Source organism: Musa acuminata, chromosome BXJ2-8, assembly GCF_036884655.1.
Source record: "Musa acuminata AAA Group cultivar baxijiao chromosome BXJ2-8, Cavendish_Baxijiao_AAA, whole genome shotgun sequence".
Classification (NCBI taxonomy): Eukaryota; Viridiplantae; Streptophyta; class Magnoliopsida; order Zingiberales; family Musaceae; genus Musa; species Musa acuminata.
In genome coordinates, this window is record NC_088345.1 from 20,041,578 (window position 1) to 20,066,751 (window position 25,174).

General features: G+C 39.2%; 2 protein-coding genes across 2 annotated transcripts; both read right to left on the bottom strand.

Annotated features, from left to right (window-relative positions):
• Positions 1 to 808: 808 nt before the first annotated feature.
• Positions 809 to 3,508, bottom strand: LOC103999217 (alpha-1,3-arabinosyltransferase XAT2). The gene is made up of 4 exons (XM_009420897.3): positions 3,196 to 3,508; positions 3,029 to 3,115; positions 2,784 to 2,867; positions 809 to 2,250 (listed from the first exon to the last, which is right to left on the bottom strand). Exons 1-4 carry the CDS (start codon positions 3,326 to 3,328, stop codon positions 1,061 to 1,063), a joined length of 1,494 nt encoding a protein of 497 aa, XP_009419172.2. The 5' UTR covers positions 3,329 to 3,508; the 3' UTR covers positions 809 to 1,060.
• A 3,451-nt stretch (positions 3,509 to 6,959) lies between these two features.
• LOC135620377 (beta-1,2-xylosyltransferease XAX1-like) lies at positions 6,960 to 7,355 on the bottom strand. Its single transcript, XM_065123307.1, has one exon. It carries the CDS (start codon positions 7,353 to 7,355, stop codon positions 6,960 to 6,962), a length of 396 nt encoding a protein of 131 aa, XP_064979379.1.
• Positions 7,356 to 25,174: the final 17,819 nt, after the last annotated feature.

A 25,174-nucleotide genomic window follows, 5' to 3' on the forward strand; every position in this document is an offset into this window, starting at 1 on the left:
GGAAGCAGGGAAGTTGCTGTCGAACGACCGATTATGGGCAACGAGTTGGGGGGCAGCTCCGCCTAGGATCTATTTTTCTCGGCATCGACTCGATAGGTGTGATGGCTCCTCACAATTTTCGCTCTGATACCATAAAGAAATGAGAGAATGAAGAAAAATACACTTCAATTAATATCATATGAAGTCTATTTATATATAGTGAAAGATAAGATTTCTTTAACTGAACAGAGAGATTACCTCATACAGTTGAGGAAATCTATCTGTTATGCAGTTGAGAAAATCTCTCTGTTATTATAGGAAATCTGTTTGTTATGAAGTCCGCCGTAGATCGCCATGCCATCACCGACACGCGCTAACAAGTAAGAAGATGACCACTCGGTGTATTGGTGCAGCAAAACGAGAGCGTTCCTTACTAAATTCAAGCATGCAACCATGTGGCAGCTTCTTTTGCATCTCAAATTCGTGGAGCCTGATCAGTGCCTAATTTTTTGTTACCAGCAATGCAGAATCGATTCCCTTTGTACTCCGGATCAGCAACAGACGAGCGACACTGGTTTTGTATAAGGTTTTCCACGGCCTATCAGTAATAATTACGTCAACCTCTTCCCAGGATGCCTGCTGGGGAATCAATGGCACATGACATACATGATTAGCTGTGGCTTCGGATGCCAGCCCAACGCCATGATGCAAACATAATTGAAGGATCTCACAGACTCGGGAATCTATCAAGTTTACCAAACAGCGCCCCAGCCAAAAGCACATGGACACCAAACAACTCCATCCAATTGGTAAGTCACAGTTTAGCATGTATGGTGCTCCACGACTGTTCTGGATCGTCCATTGAAAGAAGTAAGTCGAGCTATAAATGTTGCCCTGGGACATTAAGTACCAACACAAAACATGTTCTCCCTTGCTTTGTGCATCGGAAACAACAAAGATGCTGTTAGTACCGGTGTTTCTTCTCCTTTCTTCTCTGTTTCATTACAAGACAACTAATACAAATCAAGAAATCAATCGGCAGCTCATATCTCTTCTAGTCTGAGTTGAACTCCTAGCCAACTCATTCTCTCGGCTGTTGGCTTAGAATGTCCAGGGCACGTTCCAGGAAAGGCCTAAACCTGTTCACATCGAGCCTCACGTTCTGTTCCTGTAGGAAGATCCTGGAAAATGTATCCCATCCTTGATGGTGCAGTGACATGGGGTCCTTGAAGACGGCATGGTCTCTCGGGTACAACTCTGAGAGGGTCGTCTCCTCCTCGCTTATGCTGTATTCCAAGTAGTTCACCTTCATTTGCTTGGAAGGATCCCTGAAGTAGTGGCCAGCTATCCAGTCGAGGTTACCCCAGGGAACTACTTGTATCACGACGGCGTTGGTGGGGAGGAACACCATATTAGTAAGCGCTGCTCCATGAACGCCCATCAACACATCGCACGAGTTCACGACGCGCGAGAACGTGGAAATGTCATCGTCTGCCTCAGCCACCACAACGTCATACCCCACCTCTTTGGCCATCTGAACAATCTCTTCTACGTTCATGAATTTTCTTGTTCGGGCTCTCCTTATGATCATTAGCCTCGGCTTCTTGTTGTGTTGTTCGTCGCTCCTCCACGAGTGGTCTCTCTGGAGAGAGAAAGCGCTTCTGGTGAACTTGGCGAAGTCAACCATACTGTAGCCGTGCGGAGATTTTGAGGGCTCCATTTGGAAGTCCTCGATGCTGCTGCATCTAAGACCGAGAGTCACATGCTTGAAGCAACGGACGGTGTCGTCGTTGTCATACTCGATGATCTCGTACCGGGAGAGCTTTCTGAAGTAGAGCTGATATTTCTTGACCCATTCTGGCTTCATGTTGGCTACGAGGAACTGGACCTCGCCGCCGAAAGGGTAGGCAGTCTGGAAGAGAGGGACAAGCACGTCGGCGAAGTCGTGGAAGAAGTTTCCGGTCCATCCGCCGATGGCGAACACCAATGCGGGGACGGTGTGGTTCACGGAGCAACGCGTATCGTCTCCATAGCCATTGACTAGTTTCATGGTCACCTCGCGAACACGAGCTCCTGATCCTGCATCCCACTTTCGTGCATAAGGTTTGATGGTCCATGATTCGCCTCCTCCGCTGTCGCCGAACTGAGGAGGAGCCACGTACACCATCCTGGTGTCCTTGCCGATGATTCTGACATCGCCGTCTGCCTCACACACCTCGGACTTTCTGTTTGAAAGATCACATATTGGCTTCTTCTCTGGCTTCATCCCACCTTTGCGAAGCACAGAACGGTGGTTTCATAATTGGAAATTCAAATATCCAAATCAACAAGATTTCTAAAGGTATTGCGTCGTACAATATTGATGTGCTATAGATCAAACGAAAAGAGAAGGGCTGGAAGAGCCTAAGGGCATGAAGTAGATCAAACAAGAATATATAAGAAGAAATAGAAAGAGGATTCAATGGCCTGAGATCAGGAATTTAGTCAAGTAATCGGTGATGGTCTCCTGTATCACTTGAACTTATCTCTTTCTATGATTGCTGAGGACTACTGGAATCAGTCAAAATGGACAGGTGAGATCCCTCTTGGTGAAATGCAACGAGTGGTCCGAAACAGGAATAGAAATCAACTTCTTTAACACAAGAAAAAGGGAGAGAAGAATGAAAGGATGGAATGCATGTACAAGGAACTCCATTAATCCTCTTGGAAACAGAGCGCCCTACTTTTGTTTATTTACTTGCCTTGAACGAAAGTCTGATTACAACTTGTTCAATATGGTCAACTTAGGAAGGTAGACAACATACCTAATTCACCTCGACTGTATGTTACCGGGACCTCGACATGATCGACAGAAGAACTCTTCTCGATTCTTCCTGCTTTGACACCATCTGAAGGAGGAAAGAATCATGTATCTACCAGTTAGTTTTTCTGTACATGTTCATATAACCCTGATCCAGTTTCCTTCTCTAGAATTGAGTCAGTTTGATTAACAAGTTGAAGATGTCAATCCATGGGAAAAGATAAAAGATATAAGAGGATTTTTGTGTACCTTGTGAAGAATCGTCATGTCCATCGGATTTATCAGATGCCATAGAGGTGGAGTTGACCTTCAACAATGGTGGAAGCTGTGAAGTTGCTGCAAAGCTCACGAGTCATGAGAACCCGAACGAGCTAATGGAACAACATGTAGTAAACACGAAACACAGAGGAACTTACCAATTGATATGCGCATCTTGTTCGTCCTCGACATCGTAACATAGGACAGGGAGACCAGGATCAATACAGCAAGCAATCCTACTCCACAACTTTGAGGCTTTGCGCGGTTGAGGTTCCTCAACGCCTTCGCCATCTCCTCCTCCTAGCTATCGTTTTGTCTTGTTGTCTTCTATGGTTCTCAGAAGTACTTCATCTTTTCCTTGGAGGCGGACAGAAGGAGCTGTTAGAGATTAGGCAGCAAATGTTGAGCCCATATAACTCTGTGGAACTCACAACAGGAGGAAGAACAGAATGGAGAGAGGTGCCCAATCAGCAGGTTTGGGTACTTGACTTTTGTATTATTCTAATATATGGTTGAGGGATGAGACAGCCAAACAGAGTCCATTTTTAGAGTTAAATCATCACATTACTGCCAATTTAATTATATTTATTATATGATTGTAAAAAAGTAATCGAGTGAAAAGTTTAATACTGTTATTCTGTTTTCCAATAAGGGGAAGAAAAAAAAAAAAACAAGCTGGCGTAGTGAAATTTAAAATTGGTGATATGAACAGTCGATCAGATCTTTCAAATCACAAGGCGGCTTGCAAATTTCAATTCCGTGTTTTCTTTCAATGAGTGTGACATCTAGGTTGAAAAGTTTGTGTGGCATGTGAGGAGTAGGTAGGTAAGGATCACAGAAAATTGGAGTCATGTAGACAATTTCCAAGACCAATTAAGAAGTCGACTTTATTGTAGTATAAGATGGGCCATGTGAAGCAGGTACCATAGTATTTTTCTTAGCGAAAACAAGTATACCATACTATATATTACCAGGTCAAGGTCAAGGACACATCCAAACTTTATATACCATAGTATTTTTCTTAGCAAAAACAATTACATTGATTCCCTGATAGGCACAGTTGCACCTATTGCAGGTAATTGAAATTAGGTATACAGGGGAAAAGTCAGCATTGGAATGCCCTGTAGATGATTCAAAGCAATTCGTCAATAAAGGATAGGTCTTGCAGAGGGTATACAACATATTATTTGAGCTTCCAGAACAAAAGAGTGAAAAAGATGAGGCTATAAATTAAGAAAACTATATCGAGGTGCATGCATCAGTGTTGAGGACTGATTCTCCAACTAGTACTACCTTTCAAGAGACTTTTGTGGATGAATTCCCCACTGCAATGGTGTTACTTGTTGAGACAGCTAAGAATAATCACTCATAATTAACAGGCTAGCTGTAGACTAAGACGTTGACATCCACCAACCGAAGCATTAATCATACATGCTCCGGAATTGTACCTGATCAAAAGAGATTTACCATAAATCTACGATGCTTATATTTTGAATATTTCTCACAAAGAAGCTCCTTTTGTTTTTTTTTGTTTTTACACGGTATCTCTAATTTAAAAAAAAATCAAAATATTTATTAAATTATTTTTTCATCTATTTTTATTTTTAAATTATATTTTTATTTGGTTCATTTATAGTATTTTTCAATAATATTTATAGTGTTTTATTAAAATATTAAAAATACTATAAACGCTATTGAAAAATATTATGAATGATATCATATTATGTCTCTTTTATTATCATTACTCGTAAATCATTATGATATCATATTTATAGGCTTCTAGTTGGTTTGTTTGTGGTTAGGAGTCAATTTAGATCTTCAAGTAGGTCTTATGATGTTTTTATTATGATGATCAAAATGCTATAACAAATTAATTTTATTTCTATTTAGATGATATTATTTTTAAATTATTATAAATATTTATTTGAACACTAGAATGATGTATCAAATGATTTCTAATGTGCTTTGATTCCATTTGGTTCTTTTACAATGTTTTCAAATAGGTTATATTATTTTTGTTGTAATGGCTACAACACTCTAATAGGTGAAAAAATTTTTTAGGAACAATTTAGGTTTTTTTAAAATTAGGGATACTGTTTGAAAAAAAAGTAAAACAGGAGGTATTGATTCAAAAATATTTAGAATATGAATATTAAAAAATAATAATCCTAACTCTATTTTTTTTTAATTTTTTTTTCCATGTTCAATTTTAAAGGGGAATATGGTAAATTAACTAAAAATCCAGTACTACACTCGATGAAGATCTTAGTTTTTTAAATTTTAAGAATAACTAAATGTATAAAATCTCAATTAATCTCATACTCTAAGTAGATAAAGAATTATATGGATCGGTTATGTCAATATGCTACCACTAATTTGGACTTAGAAATTTTGAGCTAATGATTTAAGCTTCACAAAATTAACAAAAGGATTTTCGTATCAGATTGAATCATAATAAATAATATCAAAACTAACCTAAAATTAGACATGATGAAAGATTTGGGTGGGAAATAGCTACCTAACGATTGGACTAAAGAATATATTATGGTGTAAAGCCACCCTTAGACTTTGTCTCACGTACATCATGCTTCTTGACTATATTGTTGTTGATCAGAACATCAAACTCTTAAATGGGAAAGATGCTAATATTCTAATTACTTAACACATACGATGTGAATTAAGAATTAATTTAACTTAAAGGGTTACATAAATGTACTTTTATTGGGAGTAAATATTTTGAATCGGTAGTTCAGGCTTAATAAAATTAACAAACCAATTATTCAAATGATCGAATCATGAGAAAATGACTGCTAACTATACTAATCTTGATTAATTTATCAAGATATCTCCCATTAGATGGCAAGCAGGTTGCTTTAGATGAAGACATCTAACCCAGTTAAAGTGTCACCTGAATCGATCTTGTGTCAGATGGTTTGCAATACCAACTCTTCATTTGAACATTCCATGGCTCAAGAGTAAGCATTATTCGGATAAATGATAGCCGGACATAAATTACGTTCTTTCTTGGTTATCATCACATGAACAGATTTAACAAATCAGAGCTCCAGCAAGCTTTGCTCAAAGACAAAAAGGAGGACAAGAAATGCTAGCATGCCCTCCTTGTTTCTGTCGAAAGGGAAGATCCCGTGCTTGCACCAACTCACAATTTATCTCAGCCATTCGAAGAGTATTTAGTGAACCTTGAGTACCATGCCTTGGTATGAGGAGGAGCGGCGGCTTCTTGTCTGGATATTCTTACTCCAGAGAACAAAGTCGTCATATTAAACTGTGTGAAATCAACGTAGGATATTCATCCGGAACTTGTGCAGGATGGATAGTGAAACCGTGGAAATAGAGGCGACTTCGTCGCTCTTGTGGACATCGAGTTTACTTATGGGGCCGCCAAACTTGAACATTGGTGACGAAGAATTGGATTTCTCCATCAAACTGTCAAAGAGAGAAGAGGGAGCAGTACATGATTGACACCAATCAGCCTACCGACCGCAGAAACAGTTGATGCGTCGGGAGACTTCCGCAGGTCCATTTGATATTCTTAATATGACTGTCTCAAAATGTTCCATTTGATAATCTTCCACCCGGTGTTTTCTCAAGTTTAATTCTGATGATGAGAAACTAACGCTTCAAGAAAACTTTTGTAGGTTCAAACATCACCCTTGATTTCATCTTCAGAACAATGTCCGCATTATCCTATCTATCTAAGATGTCCTTGTATATATAAATAAAAAAAAGGAACTGGATGATTAAACATATTACACATTAGATGTTCCTCAAATGAAGTAAAAAAAAATAAAGAAAAAGTAGCTGATAAATTCATCGGAGGCGCTAAAAGAACGCTCCAACCAACTCATTCTCTCTGCTATTCATGGAGAATCCGAAGGGCACGTTCCAGGAAAGGCCTAAACTATCTCACATCAACCTTCACATTCTGTTCTTTCAGGAAAATCCTGGAAAATGTATCCCAATCTGCTTTTTGAGGATGCAGTGACTTGGGGACCTTGAAAATTGCATGATCTCTGGGACACAGTTCGGAGAGTGTAGTTTCCTCCTCATTTATACTGTACTCCATGTAGTTCAGCTTCATTTGCTTGGATGGTACCCTGAAGTAGTGGCTTGCAATCCAGTCCGGATTACCCCATGGAACTACTTGGATCACCGCAGCGTTTCCAAGACGGAACACCATGTTGGTAAGCGCTGATCCATGAACACGCATCAGCACATCGCACGAGTTCACGATGCTTGAGAACTTGGCAATGTCAGGATCCGTGACCACAACATCATAGCTCACCTCTTCGGCCATCACCATAATCTCCTCTGTGTTCATGAATTTTCTTGTTCTCGTGGAGCTGATAGCTCACAAGTTCAGCCTTTTAATAATTCATAGTAAGTTTTAACGGACTGCGAAAATAGAGGGAAAAACTACATCAATGAGACAGAAAATTACAGTAGCAACTTGATTTAAAAAAGAGAAAAAAAGAGCAGAAAAATAATAGAAGGAAAGGGAAGAAGACAAGGATAACGTAGAGAGACTCTTCTCAATCATCCAGACAGTGTTCTCATCTCAGGTTAGATCAGATCTATAATAGATTCTTGCCATGATTACTTGGGGAGAATTTGGATATTGTGCACAGTAACGTAATCTTTATATCTCAATTATTCTATTGAGATTGTTGCTTGGGTTTTGGACAAAAGATTTTGAGATTTATATATTCATTATTCTTATAGTGGATTATCTCTGGTTTATCCCGTGATTTTTACCCTTCATGTTGGAGGGGTTTTCCATGTAAATCTTGGTGTTCTATTTTATTGTGATTTCTATTTAATTCCGTTGCGTGTTACGACCTACTAGTATTTGTTCGTATATAAAGTTTGTTCTTCTTTATATCTCATCAACTAGTATTAGAGTAGGATTTTGATGATTTATTTTTTGTGTTTGAATATGAAGACTGGTAGTGTTTCTCGCATGATTAGTTTGAATAGAAACAATTGAATGATATGGAAACCAAGAATGGAAGATATCTTGTATTGTAAAGATTTGTATGGATCTTTGTAGGAGGAAAATACAAAGCCAGCAACTATGACAGATAATGAGTGGAATATGTTAGACTAAAAAATAATCGGGTTTATTCGACAATAGCTCGATGATAGTATCTTTCATTATGTTTCTATTGAAAGTTCTGCATATTCTCTTTGGAAAAAGTTAGAAGGTCTCTATGAAAGAAAAACAACTAGCAATAAAGCCTTCTTAATTAGAAAACTTGTGAACCTGAAATATAAAGAGAGTACTTCTATTACTGAGCATTTAAATAAAATACAGAGTATCACTAACCAGTTATCCTCTATGAAAATATCTCTTAATGATGAGTTGCAAGCATTGTTACTTATCAGTTTTTTGTTAGAAAGTTAGGAGACACTAGTGGTTTCCCTCGGTAATTCTGCGCTAGATGGTATTGTCACTATGAGTTATAACAAGCAGTTTGGTGAATAAGGAGATGAAAAGAAAGAATTTAGCAACATCTTAGAATGATTCACAAGCACTTATCTCAAAGAACAGAGGAAGGTCAAAGTCCAACCTTAGCTATAAATTAAGAAGAGTAAGAAAAAGAGAAAAGAAGTGGAGTCTATAGAGTCAAAGGATAATACTATAGCTATAGTGAAAGGTGGTGATTATTTGATTTTGTCTCCTTCTGATGATTTTTTTTCTTGTGTGTGTTAGGATCTTGAGTGGGTGATTGACACAAGTACTTCTTATCATGCTACACCACGAAGGGAGTTTTTTTGCTACCTACAGGTCTGAAAAATTTGATGTTGTCAAGATGGGCAATTATGACACGACAGACATCATTGGCATGGGTGATATCCATATAAAGACCAACCTTAGCTGTAAATTAGTATTTAAGGATATGAGGCATGTAGTTGACTTGAGGCTAAATTTAATTTCAGTTGGAAGACTAGATGATGAAGACTATGATAGCAGGTTTCATATAAGGCAATAAAAGCTCAATAAGGGTTCTCTTATTGTGGTTAGTAGAAAGAAATATCATATCTTATATAGGTTATAGGTGAGCAGTTAAATGCCATATAGAAAGACTTTAACATAGAGTTATGATATAAGCAATTGGGACACATGAATGAGAAGGGGATGCAAGCTCTTTCTAAGAGAGAGATATTAGCAGACCTCAGAGGTACACGTCTGAACCCTTGTATTGATTATTTGGTTGGTAAACAACACAGAATTTCATTTGCTAGTCTTGCTTTATTTAGAAAAATACATGCCTTAGACCGTGTTTATAGATATGCACATGGCCCTTTGAGGACAAAAACTCCTGGTGGATCTGTAAATGTTCTTGGCATCAGTGGTACACTTTATTTTATCACTTTTATAGATGATTTTTCTAGGAAAGTTGGGGCCTATGCTATGAAGAACAAAGATCAAGTTATTAATGTCTTCAAAAAGTTTCATGCCATAGTAGAAAGGGAGACAAAAAGGTAATTGAAATGCATAAGATCAGATAATGTTAGTAAGTACATAGGATTGTTTAATGATTATTGCAAGTCACATGACATCCAACATAAGATGACAGTTCCTGGTACACCTCATCATAATGCTATTACAGAGAGAATGAACCGCACAATCATGGAAAAAATTAGGTATATGCTTTCACAAGCCAAGCTACCCAAAAAATTTTGGGATGAGGCTTTGAGGATTGCAGTTGATGTGATCAACTTATCATAATGTACAACCCTAGATGGTGATATTGCAGAGCATATATAGTTAGGGAAAGATATTTCTTACAAGCATTTGAGAGTATTTGGTTATTGTGCATTTGCACATGTTCCAAACTATGAGAGGTCCAAGCTAGATGGTAAGACAAAAGAATTGCTAGTCATAGGTGCCTTGCAAGCCAATCACTTGAGTGATGGCATGTATGACTTGACATGCAGTCTTTTTACTTATTATTATTATTTGATATTTTATCACTTTATATTACCTATTGCTTGAATATATTGTGATATCCATGGATATGTGCAATAAGAATCAGATCATGATGAGATCATGATAATGAGACTAGTTCACCTTTAAACACAGATCTTAAATAATCTCAATCATAAGTTACTCGAGAGGGACATCGAGATAACCAAACAGACTAGTATGCTATATACCCGTCCATATGATGGATGTAGTTGGTCTCATAACTGCTCGTGTGGGGACACTAGAGATATAGTACATGTGCTCATTGGAGAATAAGTTCACTAATTAATCCGCTTATGGAATGTTGGATGGTTGATAATGCCTTATTATTAGATAATGATTTCGTAGTCCTAGTAGTATATCTGGTCCTTAGACTTGAGACACTAAGGATATCATGTATTAGTACTTCATTCTTTGATACCATACTTATAGGTCAAGAGGTTCCAGATCTAGCACAACCAGTCATCGGGAGTGATAGTTAATCTTACGAGGACTATTGAGTGTCGATAGAGGATCATCCACTCTCGGTGTCATGAGAGGAATACCCCATTTATTTTTGCTCAAACAAATCCCTAGCTATGGTCATTTAGATTAAGAGAGAAAGGGTTTTCCGGGAGAATCCGATTAGAGCGAGACTCGAGCATAAACCGTATGAGTCTGATAGCACCATGCCCGGTATACAGTCTTTATGATATTAGATGGATGAGAAACTATAGGTATATGGTAATTAAGGATAGACAAGTCCAATGGATTTGATGCCCATGTATTGTCTGGAGACTACGACGTAGTGGCCTAATACATCCATAGTCGATGAGTCGAGTGAATTATTATGGAGATAATAATTCACTGAACTAGAAGGAGTTCTGACAGGTATGACTCACAGCCAGCTCGATTGGGCCTAAAGGGTCACACACATATGGTAGGCATTGCGATGAGTAAAGGTTCAGATATGAGATATCCATCGGAGCCCCTATCTTATTGGATATTTAATAAGCCCTTGAATTATTGGATCCTACGGATGAGATCCAATTAGAGCCAATGAGAGATTATTAGATAGAGATCCACTAACTAAGAGGCTTAGGTAGTTGGATGGAGATCTAATACCCATTAGGGTAGGATCCATTAGGGTTAAGTTGATAGGGGACCTCTATAAATAGGAGGGAACCAATGGTTCATAGGCTAAAGCCTTTTTGGGTTGTCTCTTCTATTCTCCTCCCCTTCTCCTCGTCAAAGAGCAGGCTTGGAGTTTTGAGGAGCATCGTCGCAACCATGCTGTTTTTGAATCTCAGATTTTTATGATGAAACCAATTGATAAATGTTTATGATTTGATCTGCATTTTGAGTGACATGGGATGCTTTGAACAGGATGAGATAATTAAAACAAGAAGAATCATGTTGGGCTGGAGGAAAACATGTCAGAAGATTGGACGTCGGGCCGGAGGATCAGTCGACGTATCGAAGAAGGCTTCGGGCCATGGATTCGGGCATCGAACCAAAAAGAGCAGATATTGAGCTAAGGATATCGGAGTTGTGGAGTCAACTGGCCGGTTGGGCAATAGACCACAAGAGAGGACGATGCGTAGAAGAATCGGACAAAGCGTCGATGGACCAATGACATGTCGGACAACACGATTCATGTTTAGTATTAATTGTCTAGATCAAAGTATATTTTTACATGTGCAGGATAAACTATGATAGTAAAGCATAAAGCAAAATGAAGTCCCGGAGTCAAGAGCGTGATTTCGTTGGGAGTTTGAGAGTTCGTCGGAAGTCCAGACATTCGTCGGAAGTTATGCAGGAACTAGCCGAGAAGTCTCAGAGCTTGCCAGAGAAGCTCGTCGGAACTCACTAAGAAGATCATCGTGAAGTCTAGGAGCTTATTGGGAGTCCACTAGAACATTACCGAGAGATCGTCAGAAGTTTGTCGGAAGATCACCGGAAGCTCGTCGGAAGAAACTAGACTTACGGACTTGTTTAGCTTAGGAAATGTCTTAGAATTCATAGTTAGCACGTAGTTGGGATTGGATTTGGGCCACCCCAATTAGGGGCTAGTTGGGCCCATGTAAGGACTATGTTAGGCCTAATGAAAGGCCCAAATAGTGACCCAAGAGATGATACCATCATGGCATAGTCTTTGAGACTGTGTCAGGTGGTGGTACCACCAGTTTGGGTGGTGGTACTTCCAGTCTAGGCGGTGGTACTGCCTAGTGGCCCAGTGCCAAGCGGTGGTACCACCTAGTGCAGTGTCAGTGTCAGACTAACACTGGCGATGGTACCGCTCGAACCTAGGAAACCCGGGATGAGATATTTTTAGGCTCCAAGTTTGAATCAACTTGAGGCCTATAAATACCCCTCTCATCCCTAGTTAAGATACACAAGTATTGAGAGTAAAAAGAAAAGAAACTCTATTGTAATCTTGTGTAAAACTTCTCTCAAAGTTCTAAGTATTAGAATAGTTTGAGAGAGGAGTGAGTGGGGGTGTAAGGGTTATCTCCTAAACCCAGTAAAAGGAGAAAGAGCTATAAGAAGGAGGTTGATCTTCGCCTATAAAAGAAGATCGATAGTGGATCTCGGTGGCCTCGATGGAAGAGGAATCGGTGGAGTGGATGTCAATCACAACGACCGAACCACTATAAAATCGGCATATTCTTCTCTAGTTTGCATTTCTATATTTGAGTAATTTACTTTATTGCAAACCTCTTAACTTACTTTACATCCACTATACATCTTCCGTATGCTTTCAAGCTATCTTTACGAAAATGCTTTCAAGTTAACCTCTCTCCGAAACAGTTTTCGTCGAAATCGATTTTTATCGTATGAAGGTTTTTTGAACCGACGTAATTTTACCGCTGCACTAATTCACCCCCCCCTTAGTGCTGACTCTTTTCCTAACAGTTGTGTGGATCACCACTAGAGAGGAGGACAGTTGACCTCCTTCACCCTCTCCCAGAGATCTATAGGGATTTAGGGATATACGATCTCCCTAGGTAACACAATATTTAATATACGTATGGTTTTAAGTTTCAGAGATTTTGCGCACTAATCTTCGCACGACAACGAACACATCTTTGAGAAATTGAGGATTTTGTTTTTAATATTATTCTGTTGCGCATGTGATGTCACCCCCAAGATTTTCCTACAAAAATCTTTTTTTCTTGGCTACTCACATGATCAATTTGGTTATAGGCTTTGGGATCAAGAAAAGTAGAAGGTGTTTGGAAGTAGAAATGTGGTCTTCTTTGAGGATCAAACCATTGAGGATTTGAAGAAGATGTTGAATCTTAGATTTTGATAATGAAATCAATTGGTAAATTATTTGATCTAATCTATATATTGGAAAAGTGTGTAGGATTAACTACGATAGTGATCAAGGCATAAAGCAAAACGAAGTGCCGAAGTCAAGATCGAGATTTCGTTAGGAGTTTGAGAGTTCGTCGAAAGTCCGGAGGTTCATCAGAAATAGTGTCGGAATTGATCGAGAAGAAGCTCATCGGAACTCGCTAAGAAGATTATTGTGAAGTCTAAGAGCTTGCTAGGAGTCCGTTGATAGAATGTCGAGAGATCATCAGAAGTCTGTTGGAAGAATGCCAGAATCTCACCGTAAGAAACCTAGACTTACCGAGCTTGTTTTGTTAAGTGTATGCCTTAAAAATTATAGTTAGCACATGGTTAGGGCTAGGTTTGGGAGGTAATCCAATTAACATTGTTAAGGGTGAATTAGGCCCATAATTGGACTGGTTTGGGACAAATTCGAGGCCCAAATAGGTTGCTGAACCTTATTAGGTGGTGGAACTGCCCAGGGTGGGCAGTGGAATCGCTTGAGGCTCAGCTTTCCAAGTGGTCTGGGTAGTGGTATCGCCCAGACTGGGCGGTGGTATCGCCCAGACTTGGCGGTGGTACCGCTAATAGTTATTACTACTAAGCAGTTGTACCGCCATAGCCCAATCTCCGAGGCTCTATCAAGCGGTAGTACCACTAGATTGGGCGATGGTACCACCCTATGTTAGTGCTGCAGGTAGTGGTACCGCCAGTACCTCGAAAACCTGGGATGAGATACTTTTTTGCTCTTATTTTAAAGCTATGGGGTTCTATAAATACCCTACCCTTTTTGCATGAATGAATAACAAAGTGCAATCATAGTGTGACAAAATCTTTAAATGTTAGGGTATAAAAGTATTATAAAAGTACAAAGAGTCCTCCTCCTCCCTCTCTTTAGCTTTGTAATCATCCAAGAAGAGGTGTGAGGCTTGTAAGGGTTATCTCCTAAACTCGTGAAACGGAAAAAATATCATAAAGAGGTGGTTGGTCTACACCTATTAAAGGAAGACCATTAGTGGACGTCAGTGTAACACCCCTCATTTCCGAATTTTCGTATAAATTTCTGGTGATAATGTAAGCATTTATTTTAAATTGACAAAAGAAATAGAGTATGAATCAGAGGTAACTTATTTGTAAGATTTGGGAGATCTGTTCAAAAAAAAAAAAAAGAAAGAATTTGGGGACCTATATGTAAACCCTAAGGACCTAATCGTGAATATGATAAAAACAAGGACTAAACTGCAAAACGCACAAAATGACAAATTCCACCATTTAAGCCTCTCTGCCTTCGTTCTTAAGGAAGCAGAGAAGGCAGCTCGTGGGTGATCAGGGAAAGAAAGAAAGAAAGAAGAAGAAGAAGAAGAAGAAGACGAAGAAGAAAAAAAAAATTGGGGTTTTTTTTAGGGTTCTTGCTTTAATATTTTCACTTCGGGTCAAAATTCTTAAAGGCAAGTATTCTAACCCCATCCTACAGAATTTTTAGTCTCTGTTTTTATGTTGATTCAAAACAAATTTAAGGATTTCTATTTAGAAACTGATATGACTCTCTTTGGACATAGAACCATGGATTCTGAAGTTTTTTCGGTAAACTGACCCCTATACACTGTTTCAGCTATAAGTTTTAGTACAAATTGTGAATTCGGGCAGGATCTATTTTGTTTGAAATTAGACTCTTATATCTTCCTTTTGACACTAATTTTGTAGATTTTGGACACCGAATACTTACCCAAACATTTGTTTCAAATGAGCCTATAGACGCTGTAAAACAGGGTTCAAGATTTCTGACCTGTCGATACTAAAATGCCTATAACTCCCTGTTGAAAATTCGGATTTGTACCAAACTGATTTTATTTGAAACTAAACTTGAAAATATTTCTTTTGACATATAGTTTGAAAATTTTAGAATCCAAATGCCTACCCTAGTATCTGTTGAATCCGACCCTTTGTATTCTGCAAAACAGTGATTGTGTTTTTGACCTTGTGTTACCAAATCAAAGGTAACTCCTTGTTGAGAGCCCTGTTTCATATGAAATTTGTTCCATCAGAATATAGATTGATATATGGTTCGACCATAGCTTTCTTATGGGTATTGGAGCATAATTGATATTCTGAAATATTTGTTTGATGTGCCACTGGAATTCTGTCCGAAATCGAGCTTTGGTCGATTTCGCGTATTTTGTTCCATTCCTTTGGATATTTGAATTCGTTTAACCTTCTTATTGGAATTGAGCTAAATATGATTGCTTGGAATCCCTGTACACTCTTGTTTTCATTTCATTCCAAATCTGAATATATTTGTGAGAGATTTGTTCTTTGTTTCGTATTGTCTCGAAAAGGCACATGCACGTTTCGTTGTTCCGCGTGTGCTTCCGATATATGCTACTTATTGTTAAAACTGCCCTCTTGTACTCTGGTGTGTGGGATTGTCTGGACCTTTGCCAGAAATGGTAAAGGGTATGTGCTTATTGCCCGCTATGTGGGGTCCCGCTATGTGGGATATTCTGGACCTTTGCCAGAAATGGTAAAGGGTATGTGCTTAGAGCCTGTGATGCTCTGCCGGCCCCCTCTGACTTCACCTAGACGTGGGTGGATGGAGCTCCCAGACGTGGGAGACTTTTGTCAGGTGGTCATTCAGAAATGGATGAATCACATTCTGACTGAGATCCCACTACACCTTCTATATGTTTGATATGACATCCAGAGTTTTGGTGAGTTGTTTCTGTTCATGCTTTGGATAAGAATGATATAATTGCAACGTCAAGGACGACGTTTGAGCTTTTGTACGATATTTGTTTTTTATATGCTCTGAAATGCTTCATTCACTGATGATTTTGCTTCGAAATGTTTCATATGCCGTTGATATGCTTCGAAACCTTTTATATGCCATTGATAAGCTCCGATATGTTTCCTTTGTTACTGATATGCTCCAATTACTCTATGCCCCATCTGTTAGGAACCAAATATGTAAGATTGAAAAGACAATTGTGTTTCTACTCCTAATGATATTATGTCTACGAAATCGTATATTCTGCCTTGTATTTTGAAACTGTATCCCTTTGGAAATTGTACTATTTTGATATGGATATGTTAGTCACTTGCTGAGCTCTTTATGCTCACCCCGTTTGTTGATAAATTTTTCAGGATAGCGTATTGCTTGCTTAAATGTTAAGATTGGGCTGAGGCGGTAGAAAGTTTAGAAGATTTTGGGTAGACCTTTGTTAGCATATGTGTATTTGTTGTATAAGATACTTTGCATCTTATGAAATGTGACGATAAATCTAAACGTGTGGATTTTGTGTAAGATAAAGGATCCTTCATGTATAGGATTTTAGAATTTTAAGTTAAATTTATGTAATGCTATGATCTTATGGTAATCATTGGTTTGGTGACTACATAGACTTTCCCACTTGTGAATTTTATGTTGTGGTTATTATTTTGATGAGTTAAGTTCAGTTTGTTTGAATTATCGAGTGATGTGTGGGATGTTTATGAACTGCATAGGGTTATGAATTTGTTGACTATAGAGGTGAAATTTTTGATCTGAATGTTTTCTTAGTGACCTCAAATGTGTGTTTAGATCCTAGGTTAGTTGTGATGAAAATTTTAAATATTGTCGATATTTTGGAGGGGCGTGACAGAGGTGGTATCAGAGCATGATTTGAGAATCACTAAGAATATTCTTTTTTGAGGTTTATTGACTATTATTTAGAGATTGATCAAAGAAAATGTTCTTTTGATGTTTTAGGAAGCGAGGATGACGAGATCATCTGGTTCTCCTGTTGCATCTACTGCTGATCAATTGAGTGGTATCATGCTGACTTTGGAGACTATGGCACAAGTGATGCAACAACAACAACAACCTGTCCAACAAGGAAGTAATGATGGAACAAAGACATCAAACCAGACGGGGTTGGGAATTGGACAGTTTAAGAAGCTTAGTCCTCCCAGTTTTAGTGGTGAGTCTGATCCAATGGTGGCAGAACGATGGATGATGCAGATAGAGAAAATATTTGATGCTTTAAATTACCCTAATGATCGAAAGATTTTTCTTGCCACCTTTATGCTGGAAGGAGAAGCTGAACACTGGTGGAGAATGATTAAGAGGATGTCTGAAATCAAACATGAGCCAATGACATGGAAGTTATTCCAAGAAAAGTTTAACGATAAATATTTTCCAGATTGTATGAGAGAGCAAAAAGAATTGGAGTTCTTGAATCTTATCCAGGGAAGTATGACGGTTACAAAGTATGAATCTAAATTCACTGAGCTCTCCAGGTTTGCCACACATATGACTGATGATGAATCTAGAAAAGAAAGAAGGTTTGAAAGGGGATTACGGCCAGCAATAAGAAGCCGAATGTCAGCTTTAAAATTACAAACATATGCTGATATGGTAGAAAGAGCTTTGAAAATTGAAAGAGACATGGAGAAAATTCAAGAAATCATTGGCAAGAACAAAAGGGACAAATTTACTAGCAAAAGCAGGAGAGAAAATGAATATAAATCTAGTAACAAGAGGTTTAAGACATCTGGATTTGAGAAAAGGAAACCAGTGTGGAGGACTCAGTCATGTGCAAATTGTAGATTAAATCATGAAACAAGTCAGTGTTTTCGGGTGACTGGAGCATGTTTTGGTTGTGGAAAGTTGGATCATCAAATAAAAGATTGTCCTTTGAGGAAGAAGAAAGAGCCACTGTCTCCTAGACCCTCAGCCCATGCTAGAGTGTACGCTATCACTGAATAAGATTCTAAAGCTTCTAAATCAGTGGTGGAAGGTATTCTTCATGTTTCTAAAAGAAATGCAAAAGTTTTGTTTGATCCCGGCTCCAACTTATCGTTTGTTTCACAATACTTTGCTTGTAACTTGGATATTCTACCTAAACCCCTGGATTATATGTTATATATAACAACTGCTGTTGGAGATTCATTGGTAACAAACTTGGTCTACCCATCTTGTTTGATCTCTATTGGAGACCACGAACTCCTTGCTGATTTGATTCTCCTAGAGATCCAAGGCTTTGATATTATACTTGGCATGGATTGGTTATCTTCTCATCACGCTAGTATTGATTGTTACAAAAAAATAATTACTTTCTGCATACCAGATTAGCCTATATTTTTCTTTGAGGGCATTAGGCATGATTTGCCTCCTTGCTTGATATCAGCACTTCAAGTTTATCGTCTTATGCAGAAAGGTTGTTTTTGTTATATGGTGTGTGTAAAGGAGCATTCAAATCAGGAAACCCACCTAGATGAAATTGTAGTGGTCAAAGAATTCCCTGATGTATTCCTAGATGACTTGCCTAGTTTACCTCTAGATAGAGAGGGTGAATTTGCTATTGATATGGTCTCCAGTACAACCCCAATATCTAAGCCTCCATACAGAATGGCACCACTCGAGCTAGAGGAATTAAAGAAGCAAATACAAGAATTATTAGATAAGGGTTTCATACGACCCAGTGTATCCCCATGGGGTGCTCCGGTACTATTAGTGAAGAAGAAGGATGGAACATTGAGGCTTTGTATTGATTATAGACAGTTGAATCAGGTGACCATCAAAATCAAGTATCCCATACCTAGAATTGATGATTTGTTTGATCAACTGCAGGGTGCACAAGTATTCTCTAAGATTGACCTGAGGTCAGGTTACAATCAGTTGAAGATCAAGGAGGAGGATATTTCAAAAACAGCTTTTAGAACTCGATATGGTCACTATGAATTCTTGGTGATGCCTTTTGGTTTGACAAATGCCCCTACAGCTTTTATGGAACTAATGAATAGGATATTTCAACCGCTCTTGGATATCTGTGTAATTATATTTATTGATGACATATTGGTGTATTCAAGGAGTAATCAAGAGCATGAGGAACACTTGAGAAATGTATTGTCCATACTAAGAGAAAAGAAGTTCTTTGCAAAGTTCAACAAATGTGAATTTTGGTTGAATGAAGTTGCTTTCTTAGGCCATGTGATTTCAGGGAAGGGTATATCTGTTGATCCAAGAAAGATAAAAGCTGTAGTTGAATGGGAAGTACCAACAAATGTAATAGAAGTTAGAAGCTTTTTGGGCATGGCAGGTTATTACAGGAGATTTGTGGAGGGATTTTCTCGAATCGCTCAACCTCTCACCAAACTCACTGAGAAGAATATGAAATTTGTATGGGGTGATGATTGTGAGCAAAGTTTTCAAGAGTTAAAAAGAAGATTGACTAGTGCCCCTATTCTCACTATTCCAAGTGGTAGTGAGGGATTTGTAGTTTATACTGATGCTTCAAGAAAGGGCCTAGGATGTGTTTTGATGCAGGAAGGGAGAGTAATTGCTTATGCTTCAAGGCAACTTAAAGGTTATGAATTGAATTATCCAACTCATGATTTAGAATTAGCAGCAATTATTTTTGCTCTAAAGATTTGGAGACATTATTTGTATGGTCGACAGTTTGAAATCTTCACTGATCATAAGAGTTTAAAATATATTTTCACTCAGAAAGAGTTAAACATGAGGCAGCGAAGATGGATAGAACTTCTGAAGGATTATGATTGTGCTATCCGTTATCACCCGGGCAAAGCCAATGTTGTAGCTGATGCATTTAGTAGGAAATCTACAAGTTTTATGGCTTGTCTGGTTGTGAAGCAATGGAAGTTATTAGAAGAAAATTTTGATTTGAAAGCTTTGAGGAAAGAGCAAGACTCGATGATATTGATGGCCTCCATTCAAGTGCAATCCGATCTTATTCAACAAATTAAGGAAGGACAATTACGAGATCCACATTTAATCTACTTGAGGAATGAAGTAGAAAAGGAATTGAAGCCACAATTTCAAGTTTCAAAGGATGGCCTATTGAGATTTGGGGAGAGGGTATGTGTACCAAATGAACCAGATATCAAGAATCAAATCCTAAAGGAAAGTCATACTTCAAAGTACACCATACATCCTGGGAGCACTAAGATGTATAGAGATCTTTAAAGTCATTATTGGTGGGAAGGCATGAAGAAGGAAATTGCAATGTATGTTTCAAAATGTTTGACTTGTCAGCAAATCAAAGTAGAACACCAAAGACCTGGAGGGTTGTTACAACCTTTAGATATTCCTGAATGGAAATGGGAATGCATTACTATGGATTTTATTTCAGGACTACCCAGAACCTCTAAAAAGCATGATGCTATTTGGGTTATCATTGATAGGTTAACAAAATCTGCACATTTCCTACCGATTAATATGACTTATTCGCTTGATAGACTTGCAGATTTATATGTTAGTGAAATAGTAAGACTTCATGGTATTCCAAAGGAGATCATCTCTGATAGAGACTCCAGATTTCTCTCTAGATTCTGGAGAAGATTACAGGAATCTATGGGCACTAAAGTTAAGTTTAGTACTGCATATCATCCTCAGACTGATGGACAGTCAGAAAGAACAATTCAAACACTTGAGGATTTGCTTAGAGCCTATGTTATGGATTGGAAAGGTGAATGGGATAAGGATATTTCACTTGTTGAGTTCACTTATAATAATAGTTATCATTCAAGTATTCAGATGGCTCCTTATGAAGCTTTATATGGGCGAAAGTGTATAACACCTATATGTTGGGAGGAAGTTGGTGATAGAAAGCTGTTAGCACCGGACAAGGTACAAGAAACTTCCGAGAAAATTCAAGTTATAAGGAAAAGGTTAAAACTGCTCAGAGTCGTCAAAAGAGTTATGCCGACAATAGAAGACGAGATATTGAGTTTGAAATCGGAGATTTTGTATTCTTAAAAGTCTCCCCTTCCAAAGGCACTATAAGGTTTGGGAAGAAAGGAAAATTAAGCCCAAGATTTATTGGACATTTTGAGGTTCTTGAGAGGGTTGGTTCTGTCGTTTACAGGATTGCCTTGCCACCAGCATTGTGCCATGTCCATGATAGATTTCATGTCTCGATGATTAGAAAGTATATAGATGACCCTTCTCACATCATTAAGTATGAGCTGGTGGAGATTGATAAAGATTTATCTTATGTGGAAGAGCCTATTCAGATTGTTGATAAGAAAGAAAAAGTCCTAAGGAATCGGGTCATCCCACTGGTTCAAGTAATTTGGAGACATCATTCTGGAGAGGAGACAACTTGGGAGCTAGAGGAGGAAATGAAAAAGGTGTATCCCAGTCTTTTCATCGATAGAGGTACGATAAATTTAGAGGACTAAAATTTTCTTTGAAGGGGGGGAGAGTGTAACACCTCTTATTTCCGAATTTTCGTATAAATTTCTGGTGATAATGTAAGCATTTATTTTAAATTGACAAAAGAAATAGAGTATGAATCAGAGGTAACTTATTTGTAAGATTTGGGAGATCTGTTCAAAAAAAAAAAGAAGAAAGAATTTGGGGACCTATATGTAAACCCTAAGGACCTAATCGTGAATATGATAAAAACAAGGACTAAACTGCAAAACGCAGAAAATGACAAATTCCACCATTTAAGCCTCTCTGCCTGTTAGGATCAAGAGCACTAAGAGGGGGGGGGGGTGAATTAGTGCAGCGGAAATCTTATAATAATTTAAAAACCAAAAGCTGCGTTCGTTCAAAAACTATTATGATGCAAAAGCAAATTCTCAGTTTGTATCTAAGTGCAGTTTGCGTCTAAGCGCAGATTGCGTTTAAGCGCAGTTTTGCGTCTAAGCGCAGTTTTGCGTCTAAGCGCAGTTTTGCGTCTAAACTCAGATTTACGTCTAAATGCAGATTTACGTCTAAACGCAGATTTACGTCTAAACGCAGTTTTACGTCTAAACGCAGTTTTACGTCTAAACGCAGTTTTACGTCTAAACGCAGTTTTACGTCTAAACGCAGATTTACGTCTAAACGCAGTTTTACGTCTAAACGCAGTTTTACGTCTAAATGCAGATTTACGTCTAAACGCAGTTTTACGTCTAGACGCAGATTTACGTCTAAACGCAGTTTTACGTCTAAACGCAGTTTTACGTCTAAATGTTGAAACTCGTTCGTAAAATCGTAGAGGACAGATTGCAGTTATTAATAGGATTAAAATGTAAGCGTAAACTGCAAGGAAGCTCGTTCGTAAAAGCGCGGAAAACAGTTCTGCAGAATCAAACGTAAACGTAAACTGTAATGTATGAAAATACGAGTTTACGTCTGAATGCAGATTTGGAAGAACAGCACTTAGAACTTGTTCGTGAAAGCGCAGAGAGCAGTAGTGATGAGGGAGGTTTGCAGTAATGATAAAGTGCTCGAAAATAAACGCAAACCAGAGATTTAGAGTGGTTCGGTCAGCCTTGACCTACTCCACTTTTGGCTTCCTCCACCGATGAGGTTGCCGACGTCATCTAGGTGCCTTCCTTCAATGGGCGAAGGCCAAACTTCCCTCTTACAATTTCTCTCCTTTTGACAGGCTTAGGAGACAACCTTTACAGATGTTTTCTCTCCTCTCTTTACAACTCAAACTTGAAGAACAGAAGGAGGAGGAAAACTAGCAGTTTTGAGCTCTAAGAACCACTGAAAAGATCAAGATTTCGGGTCAGTTCTTGCTCAATTCAGTGCTGAATGGGTGGGGTATTTATAGGCCCCAACCCAATTCAAAATTTGAGCTCAAAACAATCAAATCGATCAAATCCCAGAATTCTGGGATCAGGCGGTTGCACCTCTCGACTGGAGAGGTGGCACCGCCTGGCAGAGCTCGAAGACTGAGCTCTGCCGATTGCTTCTCTCTGCCAGAGCTCGAAGACTGAGCTCGATGGTTGCATCACCTGGCAGAGCTCGAAGACTGAGCTTGGTGATTGCATCACCTGGCAGAGCTCGAAACTGAGCTCGGTGGTTGCATCACCTGGCAGAGCTCCAAGCTGAGCTCAGGCTGATCCACCTCTCTGCCAGAGCTCGAAGACTGAGCTTGGTGAATGCATCACCTGGCAGAGCTCGAGACTGAGCTCAGGCTGATGCACCTCTCTGCTAGAGCTCGAAGACTGAGCTCGGTGGTTGCATCGCCTGGCAGAGCTCGGAACTTGAGCTCTGGCGGTGCAACCTCTTGGCTGGGGCGGTTGCACCTCCCAACCCCACAGCCCAGGCGGTTGCACCTCCTGGCTGGGGCGGTTGCACCTCCCAACCCCACAGCCCAGGCGGTTGCACCTCCTGGCTGGGGCGGTTGCACCTCCCAACCTCGCAGCCCTGGCGGTGGCACCTCCAGGCTGGAGAGGTGGCACCTCTTCACTATTCCAGCTCACTTGGTTTGGCTCCAAACTTGGTCCAAACCAGTCCGAACTTGGGCCTAATTGGCCCCTACTTGGGTTATAGGATTAACACCTAATCCTAACCCTAATTAACGTGCTAACTATGAATTTAAAGACATTTTCTAACCTATTTCAAAGCCCGCAAGTCAAGACTTCTTCTAGCGAGCTTTCGGCAAACTTCCGGCGGTCTTCCGATGAACTCTCGGAAACCATTCTGCGGACTCCCGGCAAGCTCCTAGACTTCACGATTTGTTCTTAGCGAGTTCCAACGAGCTTCTTCGGCAAGCTCCGATCTTTCTCGGCGAGCTCCGCGAATTCCCAACGAATCTTCGGACTTCCGTCGAACTCTCGAACTCGCAACAAATCCTTCGCGCTTGACTCCGACACTTTGTTTCGCTTTATGTCTTCATCGTTATCATAGTTAATCCTGCACAATTAAAACAAAACTTCAATCGAGACAATTAATCCTAAGCAATTAACCAAGTTGTCCGACATGTCATTGGTCCCTCGACGCTTCGTCCGATTCTTCGGCGCATCGTCCTCTCGTGCAGCCTATTGCCCAATCGGCCAGTTGACTCCGCAACTCCGATATCCTTGGCACAATACCCGCTCTTCTTGGCCCGATGCCCGAGTCCACGGCCCGAAGCCTTCTGTCGATACGTCGACCGATCCACTGGCCCGACGTCCAATCTTCTGACATGTTCCTTCGGCACAATATGATTTTCCTGCTTTAATTGTCTCATCCTGATCGAAGCATCCTGCGTCACTCAAAACGCAGATTAAATCATAAACATATATCAAGTAGTTTCATCATCAAAATACGAGATTCAACAATCTCCCCCTTTTTGATGATGACAACCACTTGATGACGGAGTTAAACTTAACTCCCGGAGTTTAAACAAACTCCCCCTATCAATATGCCATATTGATAGAACCTTGAATTCAAACTGAATTCAAGTCATTGCAATATTCATCATGAATACTTGCAACACGTCAACATGAACTTATGCATAAACTTATGCATCACATGTCATGTCATCAACATACTTCTCCCCCTTTGTCATCAACAATCTCCCCCTTTTTGATGATGACAACCACTTGATGACGGAGTTAAACTTAACTCCCGGAGTTTAAACAAACTCCCCCTATCAATATGCCATATTGATAGAACCTTGAATTCAAACTGAATTCAAGTCATTGCAATATTCATCATGAATACTTGCAACACGTCAACATGAACTTATGCATAAACTTATGCATCACATGTCATGTCATCAACATACTTCTCCCCCTTTGTCATCAACAAAAAGGAGAAGTACTACAATCAAGTGTGTGTGATATTGGTTCAACTCATTGCATGAAAATCATAGTATCAAGTTTTATCATCATGCAATCTTGGAGCTAGAAGATTTAGCAAGTGTTACATCATGCTTAGAACATTCATGCTATCAAGTTTTAGATATGCAAGTTTTATAGCATATAAGATAGCACTTTTGGTAATGTTCAAGATAGCAAGTTCTACATCATGCAAGCTAGCAAATTAGAGATGTTCAAGAAGGCAACTCTTGCTTCTTGAAAATTTTGCTCACTTTGCTAGATGCGCAAGTTAGCATTTT

Coding starts and splice junctions, on each gene's coding strand:
- LOC103999217 (XM_009420897.3), bottom strand. CDS start 3,328: ATGGCGAAGGCGTTGAGGAACCTCAACCGCGCAAAGCCTCAAAGTTGT. Junction 3,116..3,195: donor CAAGATGCGCATATCAATTG/GTAAGTTCCTCT, acceptor TGAGCTTTGCAG/CAACTTCACAGCTTCCACCA. Junction 2,868..3,028: donor ACATGACGATTCTTCACAAG/GTACACAAAAAT, acceptor TTCCTCCTTCAG/ATGGTGTCAAAGCAGGAAGA.
- LOC135620377 (XM_065123307.1), bottom strand. CDS start 7,355: ATGGCCGAAGAGGTGAGCTATGATGTTGTGGTCACGGATCCTGACATT.